The sequence below is a fragment of the Lissotriton helveticus genome, chromosome 2_1 (assembly GCF_964261635.1).
Source record: "Lissotriton helveticus chromosome 2_1, aLisHel1.1, whole genome shotgun sequence".
NCBI classification, from domain to species: Eukaryota; Metazoa; Chordata; class Amphibia; order Caudata; family Salamandridae; genus Lissotriton; species Lissotriton helveticus.
The window spans coordinates 690,458,269-690,482,434 of record NC_136059.1 but is presented as its reverse complement, the minus strand read 5'-3'; the positions used below and the strand labels follow the sequence as shown (position 1 = coordinate 690,482,434).

The following is a 24,166-nucleotide window of genomic DNA, read 5'->3' as shown; positions in this document are numbered from 1 at the left end:
GCTTCTTTCAGCAGGAGGGGCCTAGGGTCGAGCAGGCCCAGGGGTGCAGTGTTCCCTGCGTGACGAGGTCCGGGGAGGAACACGCAGGCGCCGACGAGCAGCGCGACCTGAGAGGTGGAGCCATTGCGAGGAACGCGCATGCCCCAGAGATCAGCGCGTCCATCGGGTTGCCTGAGGTGGCGCCAGACGACTTTCCGGAGCGCCGCGTTGACAGCGGAACCCCCTACTTGTGAGCGCTTGCTGGAGGAACTAGCGCTTGGGCAACCGACCGCCCATCTAACCCCTGGTGATCCGCAGACGCAGGAAATCACCGCGTTAAGCCTGAAACGAGGCCCCCTAGCCAGCGCTGACAGGAGAACGCGCGCTTGGGCTGAGGAGGCCGGCAAGGCTCTTCCCACGTCAGTGCAGGGAAGCAGCTGAGCGGGGGAGCTTGAGAGGCGGGTACCAGCTGAAGGCCTATGGACTGTGGCATATCTGCCACCCAGACAGTAAGGAGAGTGGGAGTGTGAAGAGGGAAGTGTTGGGTAAAAAGGGATAAAAGGTTGACAGCTATTTTAAACAGGTCCATAAGCAGAGAAAAGGGCCTTGACCTTTCTACTTCCCTGGAGATTCATTCTGTGACAAAGGAGAGAAGGGGTTAGGCAACGTAACCCTAGATGTGTTAACATAACCAATGAATTGGTAGGCTGTAGTAAATAGTTATTGATGTCATTGTGTATTAATGCAAAATACCCCTGTAGAGTGTGAAGTCTAGGAGCTTCAATTAATTATCCAAGAAGTTCTTTGAATGTACTGCTGAATTCTGATAAAAGTATATGATTTACTGCTTTTTCCACAGCTGGAGGAGTGAAAACTATTTTCTCTAGTAAAAGTGCAATGTTTATTCCTAAAAGCAATTGATGTGATAACCTGTATGCTTTCAAATCCAAAGAGCCATATTATTTTTATAAAAGGTAACGGTATTTTTGCAAACAAAGGTGTTGTGTCTTTATTTTAGTGGTTCATCAATGTGTTACTGTGGGTAAGCTGTGTAAGTACTTAGCCAACGCCTGGAGTTAGCTGTAGACCACTACTGTGCCAAGCTACCATATGTAGGCTTGGGTAATCTAGGTCCAACATAATTGGTGTTTCAGCGGTGGGATCACGGATTTGTACTTACACTCACTTATTAGTAACACAGTGACAACCACGAGACCCCACCTGGAGTTTTCTCCCTGCGGCCCTCCTAATTTATATTTTTGATTTTTCTAAATTTACTTCTGGTGGTGGGTGGAGGTTAACCTCAAGTCACTTCGTGGGTTTCTCCTGTGAGTAATTTTATACCATGGCAAAGCTGGAGGTGAATCTTAAAGAGTTGGAAGCCAATACTGTGGCCCAACTCAGGGATTGGTGTCAGCAGAACGGGGTATTTTTCAATAAAGGTGCCAAGAAAGGAGAGTTGCTGACAAGCATAAGGGCATGGTTAGAAGCTCGCCTAAGGGAGGAACCAGAAATGGAAGTGGGTGATGGGGACACTGTTACTGAGGCTGCATTGCTGAACCAAATGGGGAGAGGGAATCTTCTGACAGGTCCCAGGTTACCTTCAAGGGCAAGCAGCAGTGTTTCAGACAGGGGCTTAACCGAAGCCGAGCTGGAAGATAGGAGGGAGGAGAGGAGGTTGAAAATAGAACTAGCCAGGATGGACATGGAAAGGGAGGATAGGAGGTTGGCACATGAGCGAACCATCAAAGAGATGGATTTACAAGCCCTAAACCGAGGATCCCCCAAATCAGAGAATGGTGGCAGCGATACCCAGACCAACATCAAAGAACCTAGACCGTACCTACCAAAAGATATTATGGCTTGTTATGTACCCAGTGACGACATTGCTAAATGGCTAGCCGCCTACGAGGTCTCGCTAAGGGCCCATGGGATTCTGGAAGTCCACTGGGGAGGTGGGTTATACAAATACATGCCCCCCACTGGCAGGGATACTTTGTTGGCTCTTGACCAGAGTGAACAGACCTACTATCCGGCTATGAAATCAGCGCTGCTCAAGAAGTTTGGGTTGACCCCTGAGAAATATAGGCAAAAGTTCCGGGGCAGCTACAAGCTGGGCACGCAAAACTGGGTAGATTTCTTGGACTACTCCAGGAAGGCCCTGGAGGGTTGGGTAAGAGGCAGCGATGTAGGGGACTATGAGGGACTATATGACCTCATACTCAAGGAACACCTACTCGAGAAGTGTCTTCCCGAGCTAAGACAGCATCTGGTGGACAGCAAGCTGACCAGCCCCAGGAAGCTTGCTGAGGAGGCGGACATCTGGGTTAGTACCCGGGTGTCGACTAAGGGGACTGGAGGGAATTCCCAGAAGCAAGGACAGGGCGCCCCCCAGAGGAAAGAGGGAGGGGAAACTAAGAGGGAGTTCTCAAAAGGGCCACAAAATACTTCGCAAGGAAGGGGCAGAGGATTCATCCCCAAGAGTAACCCCCCTCGCAACCCTACCCCTGGCCAAAGCCAGCAGCCAAGGGTTGTTCATTGTTTTGAGTGTGGTGGTGTGGGACACTATAAAGGAGATGTGAGGTGCCCAAAAAGACCACCCCCTCCCACTGGAGGAAAAGCCCCGGGAATCACTAGTGTAGTGCTCGGGGAGGAGATACCTTTGGTTAATGGAGGGGAGCGGGCGGGTGTCACCTTAGTGTCCCTGGGAGACAAAGAGATGGTTCCCAAGACCCAGCTGCCCTCTAATACTACTAAGTATGAGCAGTGGGTCACCATCAATGGCCGAAGAGGGGAGGCTCTGAGAGACACAGGAGCCAGCATGACTATGGTAAGGAGTCAGCTGGTGTCTCCAGAGCAGGTCATCCCAGATGTACTCCATCCCGCCGTAATGGCTGACGGCAGATTGGGCCACTATCCTGTGGCTCAGGTTCCCTTTGAGTGGGGAGGGGTTGCAGGTCCACTTCGAGTTGCCGTAAGCCCTGCCGTGCCTGTTGACTGCCTGTTAGGGAATGATATGGAGCACAATGCTTGGAGGAGGGTGGAGTACCAGACTCACTCTGAGATGCTGGGACCCCCTGACTGGACTTGTGTCAGCACAAGGTCCGCGACTGCCCGAAGGGGGAGTTCATTGACGCTGGAGCCTGGAACAATGGCCCAGCCGGCTGCCAGAGAGGAGAAGGACAGGAGGCCGGAGGACCCTGCCTCGACATCTCCACCTCGTGAGACAACTGGACCACCTGCGGAGGTGGATCTGGAGTCCACCGGGGAGAATGTTGCTTCCCTGGAAAACCTACCCATCCCCACTGAATGGCATGTGGAGGGAGGTCCTTCCCGGGAAGAGTTCTGCAAAGCTCAGAAAGAGTGTCCTACTCTTGAGGGGCTGCGGCAACAGGCCAACGCCCAGGCAGCGGGAAACATTGAGGGGAGCTACCAGATTTACTGGGAGGATGGACTCCTCTACAGTGAGCCCAAGACACCTGGCCACGGTTCAGCCAGAGCCTTGGTGGTCCCTCAATGCTTTAGAGCCTTTCTACTGGAACTGGCTCATGAGATACCATTGGCAGGACACCTAGGACAGGACAAGACCTTTGCCCGGCTTGTCCCCCATTTCTACTGGCCTCGAATGAAAGTGGCGTCGGATACATATTGTCGGACGTGTGTGTCTTGCCAAGCCAGTGGGAAAACTGGGGTGAAGCTAAAAGCTCCCCTGGAACCACTACCCGTCGTTAGCACCCCCTTTGAGAGGGTGGGCATCGACATTGTAGGGCCATTGGATCCACCAACTTCAGCTGGACATCGGTTCATACTGGTTTTGGTGGATCATGCCACCCGGTACCCAGAGGCAATACCTCTGAGGACCATCACTGCACCTGCAGTGGCAAGGGCCCTGATGGGGATTTTCACCAGAGTGGGTTTCCCCAAGGAGGTCATTTCCGACAGGGGGACTAACTTCCTTTCAGCATACATGCGGGCCATGTGGAAGGAGTGCGGTGTTACCTATCGGTTTACTACTCCCTATCACCCACAAACCAATGGTCTTGTGGAAAGGTTTAACAAAACCTTGAAAGGTATGATACGGAGTCTTCCTGAGAGCCTACGAAAGAAATGGGACATCCTCCTACCCTGTCTCTTGTTTTCCTACAGGGAAGTGCCACAGAAGGGAGTGGGCTTCAGCCCCTTCGAACTTTTGTATGGGCACCCTGTAAGGGGACCTCTCAGCCTGGTGAAAGACGGATGGGAACAGACTCCCAGGAAGCTTCCCCAGGACGTGGTGAGCTACATGCTGGCCTTCCGGAGCCAAATGGCTAAGTTGTGGAAGCAGGCTTCAGACAACTTGGAGGCCAGCCAAACAGTTATGAAAGAGTGGTATGACCACAACGCTCACCCAGTGGAACTGGAGCCTGGACAGAAAGTGTGGGTAATGGAACCTGGAGAGCTGAATGCCCTCCAGGACCGTTGGACAGGCCCCTTTGAGGTTTTAGAGAAAAAGGGGAAGTCTACCTATTTGGTGGATCTTAAGACCCCAAGGCAGCCCCTCAGGGTGCTGCATGCCAATCGTCTCAAGCCACATCATGAGAGGCCCGAGGTTGTCTTAATGCTGGTGACCGATGGAGCAGAGGAAGAAGAAAGTGAACCTCTCCCTGATCTTCTCTCGTACAAAGAAAAAGATGGATCAGTGGAGGGAGTGATTCTCTCGCCATCCCTGACTTCTGAACAGCAAAGTGATTGCCGCCAGATCCTGGAGCAATTTTCTCCCCTGTTCTCCCTTGTCCCAGGTAGGACCCACCTGTGTACCCATGACGTGGACACAGGAGACAGCCCACCTGTGAAATCTAAAATCTACCGGCTGTCGGACAAGGTGAAGGCCAACATCAAAAGTGAAGTCGCCAAGATGCTGGAGCTAGGGGTGATTGAACCTTCTGGTAGCCCTTGGTCTAGCCCGGTGGTTTTGGTACCAAAAGCTGCCCCACCAGGCATCACACCTGAATTGAGATTCTGTGTGGACTACCGAGGCTTGAACTCAGTGACTAAAACTGATGCACATCCTATCCCACGGGCGGATGAGCTTATTGACCGGCTGGGAGCTGCCCAATACTTAAGTACCTTTGACCTAACTTCAGGGTACTGGCAGATTTCCCTTACTGAGGAGGCGAAGGAAAGGTCAGCCTTCTCTACACCTGAGGGACACTACCAATTTCGTGTGATGCCCTTTGGGCTCAAGAATGCCCCTGCCACTTTTCAGAGGCTGGTGAACAGGGTCCTTTCGGGAATGGAAGCTTTTTCTGCTGCATACCTGGACGACATTGCTGTCTTCAGCAGCAGCTGGGAGGACCATTTGCAGCACCTGCAAGCTGTTCTTCATGCCCTGCAACAGGCTGGCTTGACCATCAAGGCCAGCAAGTGTCAGATCGGACAAGGGTCGGTGGTGTACCTAGGTCACTTGGTGGGCAGAGGGACGGTGCAGCCCCTCCAGGCAAAGATTGAGGCTATCATCGCCTGGGAGCCCCCCAAGACTCAAACAGAGGTCCGAGCCTTCCTGGGCCTCACTGGATATTACCGTCGCTTCGTGAAGGGGTATGGCACTATTGTGGCCCCTCTCACTGAGCTTACTTCCAAGAAGCAACCCCGACGGGTAGTCTGGACGGAGGCTTGCCAGCGAGCCTTCCTGACCTTGAAACAAGCATTGTGTTCCGCTCCCATTCTCAAGGCCCCTAATTTTGCTAGAGAATTCATTGTCCAAACAGATGCGTCAGAACATGGCATTGGGGCAGTGTTATCGCAGCTAAATGATGAGGGCTTGGATCAACCCGTGGTCTTCCTGTCCAGGAGACTACTCCCCAGGGAAAGGAGGTGGAGTACAATTGAGAGAGAAGCCTTTGCGGTGGTTTGGGCTCTGAAGAAGCTGCGACCATACCTGTTTGGTTCGCACTTCCTAGTTCAGACTGACCATCGCCCCCTTCGTTGGCTGATGCAAATGAAGGGGGAGAATCCCAAGTTGCTAAGGTGGTCCATCTCCCTACAGGGAATGGACTTCAGGGTGGAACATCGACCTGGGGCAGACCATGCCAATGCAGACGGTCTATCCAGGTATTTCCGCCTTAGTGATGAGGACTCCCAAGGGGTTGGGTAGTTCTCCCCACTTTCAGCTGGGGGGGACGCGTGTTAGACCTGTCTGCTTCTGGGAAGACTCTAACCACCATGATTTATTTTTGTCCCCCTTAGCCTCCCAGACTTTCTATTTTTATTTTTACATATGTCCATCAGGAATTTTTTAATGCTGTCAGGAGGCTAGGTGCTCCTTGGCGATGACGCCATTTTTCCCTCATAACCTGTGAGGCCTAGTCAGCCCCCTTGAAAATCTAGGGATCTCAAGAAACCTAAGATGGTGTCCACCAACTGCCATAACGGACACCACTGGAGGACAGGTCCATAGGTTAACATTAGGGAACTTTCTAGAATACCCTAGAGAATTCTGCAGGTCTCAGGCCACCCTATATAAGGCCAGTGACCAGCAGCCATTTTGTGCTGACCCCAGAGTAGAGGAGTGAGGCAGTGGTGAGAGGAGGTGGACACACTGAGAGCAGCTAGTTGTCATTTGAGGCTGACAGTTACTTCAGAGGATTGTTCCCCCTTTAGCCCTTGACCGATCCCTCTCTCAAGATAACAGTTATTGACCAAGAAAACAAGCTTCGTGAGAAGAAAAACCCTTCTGGATCAGCATTCCTGTAGAAACTGACAGGATCTGCTTTCTGAAACTCAGTCTTATATGCCCTGCCCAGCGCTGCACCTACCAGGGTAGCGAGTCATTTGTGGTCCCCTTGGAGCGCCTTGAGGTGGTTGGGGAACTGTGGAGCCTGGAGCACCTGGAGGAGCGAGTGCCCGATCTGTGAGGTACTTCTTCTGGAGCCGGGGGAGGAAAGCAGCAGCGTGTGAGGAGCGGCGCAGTGTGGTCCGTCTGCGGGACCCCGGGGGCACCAGGCGCGTCAGGAGAAGCGAGGAAACGCTTCCGCGCAAGCCAGTAGCGCGACCGCTTCTTTCAGCAGGAGGGGCCTAGGGTCGAGCAGGCCCAGGGGTGCAGTGTTCCCTGCGTGACGAGGTCCGGGGAGGAACACGCAGGCGCCGACGAGCAGCGCGACCTGAGAGGTGGAGCCATTGCGAGGAACGCGCATGCCCCAGAGATCAGCGCGTCCATCGGGTTGCCTGAGGTGGCGCCAGACGACTTTCCGGAGCGCCGCGTTGACAGCGGAACCCCCTACTTGTGAGCGCTTGCTGGAGGAACTAGCGCTTGGGCAACCGACCGCCCATCTAACCCCTGGTGATCCGCAGACGCAGGAAATCACCGCGTTAAGCCTGAAACGAGGCCCCCTAGCCAGCGCTGACAGGAGAACGCGCGCTTGGGCTGAGGAGGCCGGCAAGGCTCTTCCCACGTCAGTGCAGGGAAGCAGCTGAGCGGGGGAGCTTGAGAGGCGGGTACCAGCTGAAGGCCTATGGACTGTGGCATATCTGCCACCCAGACAGTAAGGAGAGTGGGAGTGTGAAGAGGGAAGTGTTGGGTAAAAAGGGATAAAAGGTTGACAGCTATTTTAAACAGGTCCATAAGCAGAGAAAAGGGCCTTGACCTTTCTACTTCCCTGGAGATTCATTCTGTGACAAAGGAGAGAAGGGGTTAGGCAACGTAACCCTAGATGTGTTAACATAACCAATGAATTGGTAGGCTGTAGTAAATAGTTATTGATGTCATTGTGTATTAATGCAAAATACCCCTGTAGAGTGTGAAGTCTAGGAGCTTCAATTAATTATCCAAGAAGTTCTTTGAATGTACTGCTGAATTCTGATAAAAGTATATGATTTACTGCTTTTTCCACAGCTGGAGGAGTGAAAACTATTTTCTCTAGTAAAAGTGCAATGTTTATTCCTAAAAGCAATTGATGTGATAACCTGTATGCTTTCAAATCCAAAGAGCCATATTATTTTTATAAAAGGTAACGGTATTTTTGCAAACAAAGGTGTTGTGTCTTTATTTTAGTGGTTCATCAATGTGTTACTGTGGGTAAGCTGTGTAAGTACTTAGCCAACGCCTGGAGTTAGCTGTAGACCACTACTGTGCCAAGCTACCATATGTAGGCTTGGGTAATCTAGGTCCAACATGTGGTTTCATTTTTCTCCTCCGGATCCGGCGGGAGGAAGGAGATGGTCTCAATGTCTGTTGTTTTTATCCCTTCCAAACCTGGGATGTTTGCGCAGAGTGTTAGGATGTTGCCCCGGTTGAGGATGTCCCACTTACCCTGTGAGATGTATTCAGGGTACAACATTATTTTCCGCTCCTGAGGTGTTATTTGAACTGGGTTATTGGCAACGTTCGCGTCCTTACAGATTTTATCCTGAATGCTAGTGAGTGATGGCTGTCCCGCCATGAGCAAATTGATAAATGCCTGGTTTGTTGGCTCAATTATTTGTTGAGATGTTACCACAAGGGGAGGGCTAAATTGTCTGATGTGCAATGACCAGTCCCCGACCTGCTCGGGTTTAAGGCCAGGAGTGCCTTGGGGAGCGCACTGAGGGGTTTCCACCTTTGCATTGGTCACTGATGATTTATTAGCAGCTGATGGCGCTGGAGTCACTCTGCTCAATGTGGACTTTATGTGAGTAGAGGGCTGATGAGTTATTGGGCAAGACTCGCGATCACTTGGGGGGGCTTGATTTGCTTCCCCATCGCATTGTCCTTGCGGGTTGAGCGTTTGGTTTTGTGGTTTCGATGCCCGGGCTGGCTGGGAGGCTGTAGGGTGAGCCCGCATGCTCTGGTTTGTTGCCAAATTAGTGAAATGGAAAGCTTCCGCGGATGACTCAAACTTCCCTGTTGTCATGGTTATGACTGCCGGTTGGGTCGCTTTCTGCGTCTCGATGTGGCCGAATCTCCCATTGACGGGAAGGAGCCATTGCCGAATTGGGTTTGTGGAGTGTGATCGGTTTTTACTCTTTTTATTGAGTTTTCTTATTTTTTTCTTATTTTTCCTTGATAGGTTTTGAAGTTCTGGGCTAGCCAGTTTAAGGATGGGATGTAAGTCTTTATTGTTGATATGAGTCAGGATGGCAGTTGATCCACTCGCGTGGGTCGTCACTAAGGGTACCGAACCCGTGATCTTCTCCCCTCCAGGAGTTTCTATGCTGTTGGTTTGAGAGTTTGCTGTACCTTGTGCTTTTGGGAATGCCAGGGCGGTGGCCTGTGTGGGTAAGTTCTGGTTCTTGCCTACTTCGTTCTTAAGGTCCTCAATTAGTGAAGTCATGATGTTAGGTAGTTTTTCTAGGCTAAGCAGAATTTGGCTACAACCACATGCGTCTGACTTTAGGTAAGTGCTGTCCTGTGCTCTGCAAATCAGAGAGTTCAGGAGGTCCAATTTTGAATCTATCCCAGAAATCAGACCCGTGACGATATGTAAGATGTTAATTTGAGCATTGAGCTTGTCCGCGTGCATTAGTTCCGCACCTGCCATTGAAATGAGCGCCTCATTGATCATCGACAGATGGTTTGTGATCAATGGGGGCTTCTCCCCATTGTCCGCGTCTCTGCTCACGGGAGTTGGGGACTGAGCCATTTTGACGTGGTCCGGAGAAATTGATCTTGTTAAGTTCGGAGACTGGGTTTGTGAGATATTGGGTGATGACAGTGTTCTTCCTTCATTATCTGCTCGTAGGCTATTAGGCACGTCGGGCAAGGGCACACCGTTTAGAGTGGGACTCAGCTGAGAGTTCGCCAGGCTTTGATGGGTCCAAGCAGGCGGCCGAGGAGGGACCGCTTTTGGTGTCACAGGTTTAAGGGGTGCTCCACCATAGAGAGTAATAACTTTTCTAGAAAGTGGGATGCCAAGTGGAATGCCGAGTGCCCGGGGGGCTGTGGGGCTTAAAATCTCCCCGTCATCTGTTGCCTTGATGCGAGATGAAGAGGTCGAGGTCGAGGTTGGGCAAGGTTCCACTAGTGTGTGTGCTTTGGGGCTAAAAAAGGCTCTTATGTCCCTGTTTCCAACTGGCCTTGTAGGCGTTTCTTTTGCACTGAGGTGGGACTTACGGCCTATCGACTTTGATGGGCTGAGGGTCTCTGTTGGTGTTGCTAATGTCGAAGCTGGGAGTTCCACTGGGAATTCCGGTGATGTCGGGGTTGCGCCAGTCGCTCCTGTTTGATCCTCGTCTCTGAGACCTGGCCCTGGATAAAAGCCACCTATTCCTGGGGGATAGAATAGTTTTGCCTTCTGTCTCCTGGCTGATCTATGGGGGCGGGGCTTCTCCTGTAGTAGTGTCAGGTTCGAGTTTCTGACCCGCATATTTTTCAAAGTTTAATTGTCTCACCAGGGTTGGCTTGAATTGACTTTGCACAACAGCTACAACTTGGGTGTGGGGGGGGGCTAGGTGGAGCAGGCTTTTCCTCCGTCCAACAACTTTGGGGTCTGAGGGCTCCCCCCTACAGAGGGCCTTGGCGTGGCCGGTGAGGCTCTCACTGTCCGCCCACGGTGCGCCACTCACAACGAGGCGGATCGTGAATAGTGATTAGCTGATTCGATTAGTTGCGTCGGATAGATTGGCGTGACGGCTGATTTTTTAGGTTTTAGTCTTTTAGTATTTTGACTGCTGTTGGACAGGCCACATGAAGGGCTCGCTCCCTCCCCGCAGGACAGGGCCCGGGCCACCGTCAGCACCATTGCCCGGCCCAGCCGCCATCTTGGACACGGCACCACGCGGCCGCGCGGCCTCAGCCCGACCCCAACCCTGGGCCTGGCCAGGCCCCGACATCCCGGCACCACCCTCCACCCAGGAGGTGAACGGCCCACTTGGCAGGTCAATGGGAGTACGAAGTGTCGATGGCTCTCACCCGCCAGGTGCCGAGCACCCCCAGCCTCCTCGGGCGCTGGCTCCACCCCCCTGCTGGGTGTCTGGACTCCCTCATCCCAGACCTCCCGACCTCCAAGAGCGAGGGTCCGGACATCAAAGGGCGCCAGACCTATAACTGAGGCAGCCCCAGGACAGGAAGGCAGTTGTATCCTGGAGTCGAGAGACACCGCGACGAACTCATCCTTGACGGACTGTTGGTGCTGCCACAGCCCTGCCTTGTGAACTATTGTCCTGCCTGCTGGCGCTGCCGCGGCCCTCTGCAACCTTCATCCTCGTGGGACCTGCTGGCGCTGCCGCGGCCCTCTGCAACCTACATTCTCGTGGGACCTGCTGGCGCTGCCGCGGCCCTCTGCAACCTTCATCCTCGTGGGACCTGCTGGCGCTGCCGCGGCCCTCTGCAACCTACATTCTCGTGGGACCTGCTGGCGCTGCCGCGGCCCGTAGTAACCTTCATCCTCGTGGGACCTGCTGGCGCTGCCGCGGCCCGTTGCAACCTGCATTCTCGTGGGACCTGCTGGCGCTGCCGCGGCCCGTTGTAACCTTCATCCTCGTGGGACCTGCTGGCGCTGCCGCGGCCCGTTGCCACCTACGACCTCTTCGGGACCTGCCGGCGCTGCCGCGGTCTGACATATCCGAACACCGAGCTCGAGGATTGTGAGCTATCACCGTTACACCTCCGTACCCGTGGGTACCAAGACTGTCCCGCTACCCCCTTCCCTTACTAGAGACTAGAATTGAGAGGATCATCGTGTCCTGATCGCCTTGTATCGTACCACTCTACTACCCGAAGTGCCTATAAAAGGTGTTACCCTAATCATTGTGTGGTGTCCATCTGTGGGGGGGAAGTTACCTGCCTGTGCGATCACTGTGCTCGGCCGACCCTCCAGGTCCCCGTCTAACATTGGTGGCTAGCGGCGCGATCCGAACCAACGCGTACCGTACAGACAGTAACTCACCCTACGACTAAAACCACAATGACGACCAAAGAGAGCGGATCGGCGGAGAAGTTCCAGATGGAAAAGCTGGAAGAATACAACCACCGAGAGCTCAAACAATTTTGCATAGACTTAGGCATTGCTACCACCGGGCTAAGCACAAAAGAAGACTTCAAAAACGCCCTAGAGGCCTGGACAGAGACAAATACCGCAACCCCCCGGGACCCCGCAGCCCCGGAAGTCAACACCACCCGGACGGAGGAACGGAGAACAGGCCCCTCCCATGAAGAGATCCAAGAGCGGGAAAAAAATAGATTACACGAGTTAGACTTGGCACGACTCAGATTAGACGGAGAATTGAAACTGGCGGAACAAAAAATAAACTTAGAACACTTACGGCTCAGAGAAGAGCGAGAGGAAAAACAGAGACAGAGAGACCTCGAAGAAAAAAGACTGGCATACGAGCACGAGTGCAAACTAGCGGAGATAGAAATACGCAAGCTGAACAAAAACCTAGGGGTGCCCGAGCAACCGCACTCCCCGGGTCCTACCGAGCAGAAGGTCCACATCCCCAAGGATGTGGTCCGAGAATATCACCGGAACGACGACATACAGCAGTGGTTCAAGGCCTATGAGATTGCCATGACCGCCCACCGGGTCGCTCGAAGTGACTGGGGAGCCGGTCTATGGGGGAGATTCGTCAACGAGGGTCGTGATGCCCTGCTGCAGCTTCCGGACCATCAAATGACGTCCTATGACCACATGAAGGCCGCCCTCCTCAGTCGATATGGACTTACACCCGAAATGTACCGCCAGAGGTTCCGCAACTGCACCCGGATCCCAGGTACGACGTGGTTGGAATACGTGAACTATTTCAGCCGAGCCTTCGAGGGGTGGATCAAGGGTAACAACGTAACCACTTACGAACAACTCTTCAATCTCATTGTGTGGGAGCACCTCTCCAACAACTGCTTTGTCGAGCTCAGGCAGCACCTCCTCGACAGTAAATTGACTGAACCCCGGCAGCTCGCCACCGAGGCTGACCGGTGGGAGAGCACCCGAGTGGCTCGGAGTGGGCCGAATGAGCAGAACAGAACCAACCAAGGTCACCATCGTCCCCGAGGAGGAGGAGGAGGCCCGGGCCGGGGCAGAGACGCCGCCCCGGCCGCACCCACTAACGCCACCCCGGCCCCAGCAGGCCGGGGAAACCCCCCGATGCGCCCGGGGTTCCGAGCTAACGTGACGTGTCATCGATGCCAGCGATTCGGCCACTATGCCAGTGACCCGACCTGCCCGAAGAACCAGGCCCCCGGGCCCCGCCAGATGGCGGCCGCCGCCCTGGGAGAAGAACAAGTCTCCGAAGACGCGGAGACCTATGAGTCGGAGCAGTTCGAGTGGGAACCCGCCGCCATGACCCTGGCATGCCTAGGAGGAAGAGACATGGTCCCGCGGACTCCCCTGCCCGCCAACACTCGGAAGTACAGCCAATGGGTGAGCATCAATGGGCGCAAGGCCGAGGCCCTGCGTGACACCGGGGCCAGTGTGACGGCCGTCCGCTGTCACCTGGTGACCCCAGAACAAATCCTACCAAATGTACTTTGCCCCGTCCGATCGGCAGATAACTCGGAGAGCCTGTGTCGGATGGCCTGCGTCCCCTTCGAATGGGGAGGAGTGTCCGGCATGCTGAAAGTAACTGTCCGTGACGATGCCCCCGTAGACTGCCTCCTGGGGAACGATCTCGAGAGCTCCCCGTGGGCCGCTGTGGAAAGAAGAGAGCATCTGGGGATGTTGGGTCTCCCGGACTGGGCGTGCGTAACCACCCGGTCCATGGCCACCCGCACCATCCCTAGACCAGAAGAACCAGAATGGGCAGCACCTCCGCCCTCGATCACTCCAGAAGAAGACTTCCTCCAGACCGACCACCCGGACCCCACCCCAGAGGGGTCCACACAGCCCCCCGAGCTTCCCGACCTGGCTCAGTGGCGTCAAGAAGGGGGGCCCACCCAGGAACAATTCCGGCAGGAGCAAAAGACCTGCCCCTCCCTCGAGGGATTGCGACAGCAAGCGCTCGCCCAGAGCCAAGGAGACACCACCGGGGCCCACTGGGTTTATTGGGACAATGATCTCTTGTACAGCGAACAGAAAATCGCAGAACTGGGGGCCGGGCGAGTGCTGGTGGTGCCCCTCCACTTCAGAGACTTCCTGTTGAACCTAGCCCATGATGTCCCCCTGGCCGGGCACCTGGGCCAAGACAAGACCTACCACCGCCTGGTGACTCACTTTTTTTGGCCCAAAATGAGAAATGACGTATCCAACCATTGCCGGTCCTGCCCGACCTGCCAGGCCAGTGGGAAGAGCGGCCGCAAACTCAAGGCCCCCCTACAACCATTCCCCGTGGTGACCACCCCGTTCGAAAGGGTGGGAATAGACATTGTGGGGCCCCTGGACCCCCGAACAGCACAGGGACATCGCTTCATCCTGGTCCTGGTGGATCACGCTACCCGCTATCCTGAGGCGGTCCCCCTTCGTACGATAACAGCCCCAGTAGTGGGTCGAGCCTTGATGGGGATCTTCTCTCGAGTGGGCTTCCCCCGGGAAGTCGTCAGCGACAGGGGTACGAACTTTATTTCAAAGTATATGAAATCCCTCTGGCAGCAGTGCGGAGTCACTTACCGATTCACCACCCCCTATCACCCCCAGGGGAACGGACTGGTCGAACGGTTCAACCGCACCCTCAAGGGGATGATCATGGGGCTGGAAGAACCCCTACGCCGCCAGTGGGACGTGCTACTACCGTGCCTCCTCTTCGCCTACCGAGAAGTCCCCCAGAAGTCCCTCGGCTTCAGCCCCTTCGAACTCCTGTACGGACACCCCGTTCGCGGGCCTCTCAGCCTAGTGAAGGAGGAATGGGAAATGGCCCCCCTAAAGACCCCTCCGGACGTCTACAAATACCTCCTGACCCTCCGTAATCAGACCCGGAAATTCAGGGAGATCGCTAAAGCCAATCTGGAGGCCAGTCAAGAGGACATGAAGAAGTGGTACGACCAACATGCCTCCTCCATCGAGTTTGAACCGGGTCAGCAGGTATGGGTGATGTCCCCCATCGAACCGTGTGCCTTGCAGGACAAATGGGCGGGGCCCTTCAAGGTGATCGAGCGCAGGAGCCCCGTCACCTATCTCATCGACCTGGAGTCCCCCCGGAACCCCCTCCGGGTCCTCCACGCCAACCGACTCAAACCCCACTTCGTGCGCTCAGAGCTCAGCCTGCTGATGGCTACCGACAGTGGCGCAGAAGGAGACTCCGAGCCCCTCCCTGACCTACTGAGGACCCGGGAAAGAGATGGTTCGGTGGACGGGGTCCGACTCTCTGAGGCCCTGACCCCCGAGCAGCGTCAAGATTGCCGGGCCCTCCTGCTGCCGTTCGCAAACCTGTTCTCTCTCGCACCCGGAGTCACCTCCTGGTGCCTGCACGACGTGGACACGGGGGACAGTCCTCCTGTTCGACACCGGGCGTACCGAGTACCGGATCGGGTACGTACATGCATCCAAGAAGAAGTCTCCAAGATGCTCGCCCTCGGAGTCATCGAACCTTCGGACAGTCCCTGGGCCAGCCCGGTCGTCCTGGTCCCCAAGGCCGCGGCCCCGGGCACCACCCCTGAACTCCGATTCTGCATTGACTACCGGGGTCTGAACGCGGTCACCCGAACCGACGCTCACCCTATCCCCCGAGCAGATGAACTAGTCGACCGCATGGGGGCAGCCCGCTACCTAAGCATCTTTGACCTGACAGCGGGCTACTGGCAGATCGGCCTCACCCCCAGAGCCCAAGAACGTTCCGCTTTCTCCACCCCGGATGGGCACTACCATTTCAGAGTGATGCCCTTCGGCATGAAGAACGCTCCAGCCACTTTTCAAAGACTGGTGAACCAGGTATTGGCGGGCCTCGAAGAATTCAGCGCCGCCTACCTGGACGACATCGCGGTATACAGCCGCCACTGGACGGATCACCTCCACCACCTCAGAGAGGTCCTGCAGGCCCTCCGACAGGCCGGCCTCACCATAAAGGCCAGCAAGTGCCAAATCGGCCAGGGGTCCGTGACCTACCTCGGACACCAAGTGGGGAGCGGTCTGGTGGCCCCCCTCCAACTCAAGGTAGCTGCCATTCAGTCCTGGCAACCCCCTGAGACACAAACCGAGGTCCGAGCCTTCCTGGGGCTCACCGGATACTACCGGCGGTTTGTAAGGGACTATGGCAGCATTGTGGGGCCCCTCACGGAGCTCACGTCTAAGAACCACCCAAAAAGAGTCAACTGGACTCCCGACTGTCAAGCAGCCTTCGAGACGCTGAAGGCCGCCATGTGCACCGCTCCTGTGCTCCAGGCCCCCGACTACAGCCGCGAGTTCATCGTGCAGACCGATGCCTCCGACCATGGTATTGGGGCCGTCCTCTCCCAACTGAACCCCGAAGGAGTGGACCAACCAGTGGCCTTCATCAGCAGACGCCTACTGCCCCGAGAACAACGCTGGAGCACCATTGAGCGAGAGGCCTTCGCGGTGGTATGGGCCCTCAAGAAGCTCCGGCCGTACCTCTTCGGAACCCATTTCCGGGTACAGACGGACCATCGGCCCCTGCAATGGCTCATGCAGATGCGGGGGGAGAACCCCAAACTATTGCGATGGTCCATCTCCCTGCAGGGGATGGACTTCACTGTGGAACATCGCCCTGGCCAAGACCACGCCAACGCGGATGGCCTGTCCCGCTTTTTCCGCCTCGACGAGGAAAGTCCCCAAGAAGATGGGTGACTCTCCTCGCCTTCAGCTGGGGGGGACGCCTGTTGGACAGGCCACATGAAGGGCTCGCTCCCTCCCCGCAGGACAGGGCCCGGGCCACCGTCAGCACCATTGCCCGGCCCAGCCGCCATCTTGGACACGGCACCACGCGGCCGCGCGGCCTCAGCCCGACCCCAACCCTGGGCCTGGCCAGGCCCCGACATCCCGGCACCACCCTCCACCCAGGAGGTGAACGGCCCACTTGGCAGGTCAATGGGAGTACGAAGTGTCGATGGCTCTCCCCCGCCAGGTGCCGAGCACCCCCAGCCTCCTCGGGCGCTGGCTCCACCCCCCTGCTGGGTGTCTGGACTCCCTCATCCCAGACCTCCCGACCTCCAAGAGCGAGGGTCCGGACATCAAAGGGCGCCAGACCTATAACTGAGGCAGCCCCAGGACAGGAAGGCAGTTGTATCCTGGAGTCGAGAGACACCGCGACGAACTCATCCTTGACGGACTGTTGGTGCTGCCACAGCCCTGCCTTGTGAACTATTGTCCTGCCTGCTGGCGCTGCCGCGGCCCTCTGCAACCTTCATCCTCGTGGGACCTGCTGGCGCTGCCGCGGCCCTCTGCAACCTACATTCTCGTGGGACCTGCTGGCGCTGCCGCGGCCCTCTGCAACCTTCATCCTCGTGGGACCTGCTGGCGCTGCCGCGGCCCTCTGCAACCTACATTCTCGTGGGACCTGCTGGCGCTGCCGCGGCCCGTAGTAACCTTCATCCTCGTGGGACCTGCTGGCGCTGCCGCGGCCCGTTGCAACCTGCATTCTCGTGGGACCTGCTGGCGCTGCCGCGGCCCGTTGTAACCTTCATCCTCGTGGGACCTGCTGGCGCTGCCGCGGCCCGTTGCCACCTACGACCTCTTCGGGACCTGCCGGCGCTGCCGCGGTCTGACCCATCCGAACACCGAGCTCGAGGATTGTGAGCTATCACCGTTACACCTCCGTACCCGTGGGTACCAAGACTGTCCCGCTACCCCCTTCCCTTACTAGAGACTAGAATTGAGAGGATCATCGTGTCCTGATCGCCTTGTATCGTACCACTCTACTACCCGAAGTGCCTATAAAAGGTGTTACCCTAATCATTGTGTGGTGTCCATCTGTGGGGGGGAAGTTACCTGCCTGTGCGATCACTGTGCTCGGCCGACCCTCCAGGTCCCCGGCTAACAACTGCAGTCTTTGAGTTGCGCTCTATCCTGCGCTCTATTCTTTATTATCCTTTGTTAATCGGCACTTCCATCTGTGTGGGCGCGGGAATCTTGGATCTTAGGTCTTGAAGCGCCGGGGTCAGCCGTGTGGCAGGTGGGGGAATAAGTGCGGCGGCCGGGGGGAGGGAAGCGAGAGGCGAGGGAGGTAAGGCTAAGTTGAAAAGAGTCTCACCTCAACTGCCTGCCCAGCAGCCTGTGCCACGCACACCTGGGGGTCTTGACTCTCAGCACACTGCGTCTGGATGCCTCTCCTCCTCTGCTCCAGTTTTTGCTCCGTTCTGCTCCACGCAAGCGCTTCTGATTCCCCGGTACACCTCCGTTGCTCCCCCTTCCACAGCCCCAACACTCCACTAGGTGAGACTCTTGGTGCTCTGTGATCTGTGCTGCTCTGCTCTGCACACCACAACCACAGCTCCCGAGCCCAGAGTCACAGCTCCTCCTGCACGATCGGCTGCTGCACGGCCAGCTAACCCCCACCAGCTGCCGAGTTCAGGAGTGTGTGTTCAGGTTATGTCTGGGGGAACGGTGACTAGTTTGCAAAAGCTCCAGGCAGCCTAACAGACTCCCGGCCGAGCACTCCCTGGGTGCTGCCGAAACTGTTGCCCCCTTGCGGCTGGCCGCTGCTGGCCGCTGCTGAGGCTAAGGTTGGGGCCGAGGTTGGAGCCTGCCTGCTGCCGATGCTGCCGGTGCTGATGTCACACCGATACTAGCACCGATACTAGTGCGGAGCCGCTGCCGCCGAGCCCCTGCTGAAAGCCGCCTGGTGTGCCCCCGGTCTCCCTGTCTCCTGTCCGGCTCGACACTCCGCTAGTGGCCGGGGGGAGGAGGGGGTGCTCGGCTTGCTGGGGAGATGTGCAGCCTGCGGCTCCGGCGGGAATGGAGGTCAGCGTCTCTAGCGTCTCTGACGTTTCTGGATCTCTGCTGCCCTCTCGTGGTTCAACAGCAGCTGAATGAATTGCCCAAGTGTTCGACAGGCAGCAGTGGAAGGATTGACTCTACTCTCAGTAGGAAGAGCCTTCCAAATTCTAGGAGCAAAGCCAGAGAAAGCACGTTTGTACGTACTTTTCTTTTTGAATTTGGGAGGTTTCAAGAGTAGAGTGGACATACTTCTTAAGTTCCAACCCAAGCCCGAAAGAACAAGCTTGTTTGCCAGATAGGCCGGAGTGTTGTAGTGCAAGGCTTTATGCATGAGGCAAACTATTTTAAAACGAATCCTCGCTTCAATAGACAGCCAGTTAAGCTGAAGCAGGTCCAGTGTAATCCGATCATATTTTTTGGAGCCAGTGATAAGCCTGGCCGCTGCGCTGAGCGTGGCTCTGAGAGGGGACATGCTTGCTTTAGGAAGCCCCACAAGAGTTACCAGACCATATTCAAGTCGTGAGATCACCAGGGATTGTACTGCAGGCTGTATTTCTTCAGGCGGAAGGAAAGGCTTAATTTTCTTAAGGTTGTTATGATGAAAGTTGGCACCCCTAATAGTGGCACTGAAGTGGGCTTGCATATTCAGGAATTTGTCCAAGGTAATACCTAACAATTTAGCGGAATCAACCATGTGAGGGGTGCAGTTAAGGGCTGTGAGTTGTTTTAGCCAGTCAAGAGTAGGAGCAGAATGCTTGTGGGGTGAAATCAGCAGGATTATCGTTTTGTGGCTGTTCAACAATAGAGAATAAAGTGAGAGACCACCTGTTTTGTGCCCACACCACCCTCACTCTTTTACCCCTCTGCCCGGCAGGAATAGACCAAGCATAGGCAAAGCCAATAAGTCTCACCTTTGACACCTGTTGGCTCCGCCAATGAGTTTTATTCATGCTGGACATCACTGGCAAAAATGCTGATGGTGTACAGCTTGAAAAAATTGAAAAAGTAGGTGTGATGAAGCGTGCACATAGATTATGATGCATGAGCATGACACAGGTACCATTTCTTTTTTTAATCCAATCCAAGACGGTAAATAAAAAAGTATGAAAATGAAGTAGCACATAAGCACCTTTATTTATAAAATGTTCTGCCTGGTCCTCCAAAAAACAACTAAAATTAAAAAACAAAAAATATTGGAACGGAAAGAGGGCAGCGGTGAAGCTGGCACTTGTAGCAGGTGTAGGAGGCTACGGGGGAGAAGCACACAGGGGAGGGAGCAACAAGGAGGGTGGGTAGATACCTACGAGGGTGGGAACAACACAGGGCAAATGGAGAAGCACAAAGAGAGAGAGAATGGGACAGCACCACATTTGGAAATGTAAGACAAGCTGTTCTCTCCTTGTGCTGCTTGTGTTTTTTACTGAATGGAAATTCTTATACGGCATTAAACACATTTTTGTGATTACAACGCTGATTTTCTACCGCCGGTCTGTACGTACAATACATTTCAATGATAGGGTCATTTTAATGTACTTATGTACTTATTTGTGATTTGTGGGGTAATCAGAAGGCTGGGATTATTGACGGTTCCACTCTGTAGTTCCATGAAATTGAGAGTTTTCCCTTTATGTGCCCACTGCTTTGAATGGCTGTGCACTGCCGAACCGACACACCCATTTCTGATCCATAACCCTAATGTGACAAATGAGAAAAATAAACCATACTTATAGTCAGAAGATCCATTGGCGGATCTATATCTCTACATATTGTGATTCTGTGGATCATAATCATAGAAATTGCACCTGAAAATGATTTCTTTGCACACCTAAATTGATATTAGGTTCATCCAAAAGTTTGAACCTTCAGACATATATCTCCAGCACAGAAAAACATTGTAGAGCTGCAGCAGTTCACCTCTGAAGCCTCAACTTTAAATCTGCAGTTGTAAAAACAAATAGACAGTTCAGAAATGGGCTAGCAGAACATATAATTGGGCAAAATTAATGGTTTGGGTAGGCTTTATTTGCTGTCATATTGACAGTTTCTACAGTTGTAAATGTCAAATTCAAATTTGGTTAGTACAAAATACACGCGACTACGTACAATAACATACAAACCCCCAACTTCATCCTGATTTATGCAATTGCAATAAAATTAGTTCTTAATTAACGTATCTATCAGATTCCATCAATAAGGCATCTCATATTTTATGCAGTCACACTTGCTCTCCATACACAGTTTACTTCCCATGATTGTCCTAAGGCAAATTGCTTACTACTCTTCACTGACATGAAGGGTGGGCTGAAAATTGTTAGTTGCTGAAGTATACAAAAAAGTGACGGATGGAATGACTGAATTATTCTCAGCCACTGGGAACTACTTGGGCAGCATGCCAGTCCATTGTTATTTTGCAAACCATGAAACCTCAATGTGTAAACAGTCATATGCAAATCAGTCTTGACCCTGCTCCAATGAGAACAGTCCAGCACAAACTGCTAGGCCAGGTCCTTCATGAACCGGAACCCAAGCAACCCAACAACCAAATTGTTAGTTGCTAGGCACCATCTGAGTGAGATGGACTTTCATTCCATAGACTAATGAGTTTTGGCAATGCTGTTCCTTGGTTTGCTTTCATTGCCTAAATTTGGCTTGTACACCAGATATGAGAAAAGTTCTGACTGGAAGTATACTGTCCTGTTGGCATAGATATGGGACACGCTTAACAACAATAACATTAGGTAAAGTACATGTTGTAGCAATATATCATCAAGTTTTTGTTTCTACTAAGAGGCTAACATTCTTCATGAGTTAACTTTACCAGTTTATGGTCCGTATTGGGAACAGCATCTGTAACAAAGCTGAGAATAGCTTTTGCTTCAGGTCAGTCCGTATGCAGTGTAATGGAGTGCCTGGAGAATCTGTTGTATTTCAAAGTCCCCTATTTATTCAACTAAGCCCTACCCACTACCTCCAAGGATCAGTATGGATGAAGACATGTGTCATTAGAATACGGGCTTCAATCAAGGCAGATGCAGAGCAGTTAGCTAAGGTTTGACAAAACCCACCCAATTCAGAATTTTACTGGCATGCAGAAATGAAATATTTTTCACTTGCATTCCATAACCGGAATGTTCCTGACTGCCACAGGCACCAATGTTTGCCTGTCGCACTTCAAGCCTGTCATGGTCAATCACAAACACCTGAATAAATTAGGTCAATTGTTATTTGTGGAATCAGCTGTAGTAACTCCCCCTGAAGAAAATCTACCTTCTGCCACTCCCCTATCTGTCAGATAATGTAGACCCTCCTTGTGTTGTCAAATTCCTATCTCTCCCTGTCTCTAACACGAAAAGCAGCTGGGCATGAGCGGGAAGGGGGCATTCCACAGAGGTCCTGGTCTTGTAACATGACTCCACCCACCACTTGAGAGTCCACGGTTTCAGATACCAAAAATGAGTTATACTCATCAGTATTTCTAGAAAAATGAAGCAAGTGCTTCGCTGCTGTAAAACTGCATGTGTGCACTGACTAGGGTGGCCACTTTCTCCCTTCTCATTACAAAGTTCCTCTTCTAGACTTTTGCAAAATAAACAAATGCATTCTAAGTACTGCGATTTTCCTTTGCTTCGCCTCAATGTAATAAAATAACACAACCTGAAAACAATGATTTCTAGGTGAAAAGTTCAGGACTGGAACCGGTGTCTGAAATGACCTGGAGTAAGGTAGTCATGCTAGCTAGCATTCCCTGTGACATGCGGGCTCGTGCCTAGACGTAAACATTTAGAGCAACGTTTGGGTGTGGTGTTGGAGAATGGAAAACTGCTTGTCTAACACCTTTCCTCCTCTCTTTCTAGGTAAAAGTGACCCCTTCTGTGTGGTGGAGTTGAATAACGACCGGCTCCTCACGCACACAGTGTACAAGAATCTCAACCCGGAGTGGAACAAAGTCTTCACATTGTGAGTGTCACCTAGACTAGCTATCATCAACGGGCATCCGAGGCAAACTATGCAAACAGAACACCCGGTTTTTGTATTTTAATTGTTTTTTACGTTTAATTTTTTTCTTAATTTGTTTTTGCTTCTGTTTTAGCGCAACGTAAGGAACTTAAGTGACAACTGAAAAAAATAACATTTGAAAAGCATTTGTTTGAGGAGGAAAATGCTAGGTAGCTCATCTTTCTATTTTTGAGTGGATTAGGAACGTAGTAGTCGTTTATTATTGCTAGGACGTTTGCCCGTGTTTTGTTGAAAAATGTGCTATGTCTTGATGGGAAGTGTAGGTGAATGATGGCATGTTAGTATAGGATGGCTGTCTGCGTGTCCCGAATGTCTCCTAGCAGCAGGCGCATTCGAAGTGTGTGCGTGTTCATTTAGGCATCAGTTCTCACCTCTCAGAAGACCATATGGTATACAGAACTTATGGCTCTAGCTGGTGTCTGGTAAATGACGTATATTATGCAAGGAAGGTGGAGTGCGGGATAAGCGAGACGAATTTCAGCTCATGTCCTGTTCCAGGAGACACCACTGAAATTTTAGAAAGCTAAGTGGAAATAATAGGCCTATCTACTGTGTTTTCTTTTTCCTACGATTCCCTCTTTTAGAAATAATTAATTTATGAGTGTCTTAATAATAGCTCACTACAAATCAGACTTAGTAACACCTTTCTGTTTTTATGTAGATCTTCCTGTCACAGTACTGAACCATCCTAGCACTGTAACAAAGGGTCTATTAAAATAATTCAATAGTGGTTAATACATTTGCCTTGGCAGCCTAAATGTCTGCAAGCCTTGCTGTTACTAATTCTCTAAATATACAAAGAGAAGGTTTTGGCTATATCAAGAGGGGTGTTTCTTTTTCATAGCATGCTACGGAGTGTTTAATACATCATTCCACCTAATGCGAAATGCTTGCATTGTAATGCATGAGGGAGTATTTTACGTCTCAAATATACTCTGAATTATTCCACATTAAATTCTCATAGATGCTTTGGACTCAGAGAGTAATTGTTATTTCTATTAGTTTTTTTTCGTTGCAGCAGTAAATTCTTTTGTTTTATCAGGACACAAATGCAAGCCTGACCCATTGGCTTTGTCAGTATCAGTGGTGGCTCCTCCGCAATGGCAGAGGAGCGTCGCCTCACTGCATGGCCCAGAGCCAGCAAATGTAAAATAAAATGATGTGTGTGCATTGTTTTATTTTTCATTTGCTGACTCTTCGCCAGAGCTGTAGGGAAGGGCAGGGCCTATACCTGGGAGGGGGGAGGAGGAGTGCTCTGTGCACTCCACTCCCTAAGTGCTCATCTGTGTTTGGCCGCCGTCTCAGGCCTATCAAAACATACATGCGCACTTAGGTTATCTCCAGGCCAGCTGCTGTGAGCAGCCAGGCTGGAAGAACCCCTCAGACTCCATGACCTGAGCAGGGTGTTTTTGTAGCCCGCTTAGGCCAATCCCCGCGCTGCTTTGCAGCACGGGGATTGG

At 53.0% G+C, this 24,166-nt stretch overlaps 1 protein-coding gene across 3 annotated transcripts in view; it reads left to right on the top strand.

Annotated features, from left to right (window-relative positions):
* Positions 1 to 24,166, top strand: part of MCTP1 (multiple C2 and transmembrane domain containing 1) — a 2,466,151-nt gene that overhangs the window by 1,827,633 nt on the left and 614,352 nt on the right. For all 3 annotated transcript variants that reach the window (XM_078675397.1, XM_078675396.1, XM_078675394.1), the window contains one exon: positions 22,544 to 22,646. In XM_078675397.1, the coding sequence (XP_078531523.1) occupies positions 22,544 to 22,646 (103 nt within the window). The remainder of the gene's footprint in view (positions 1 to 22,543; positions 22,647 to 24,166) is intronic.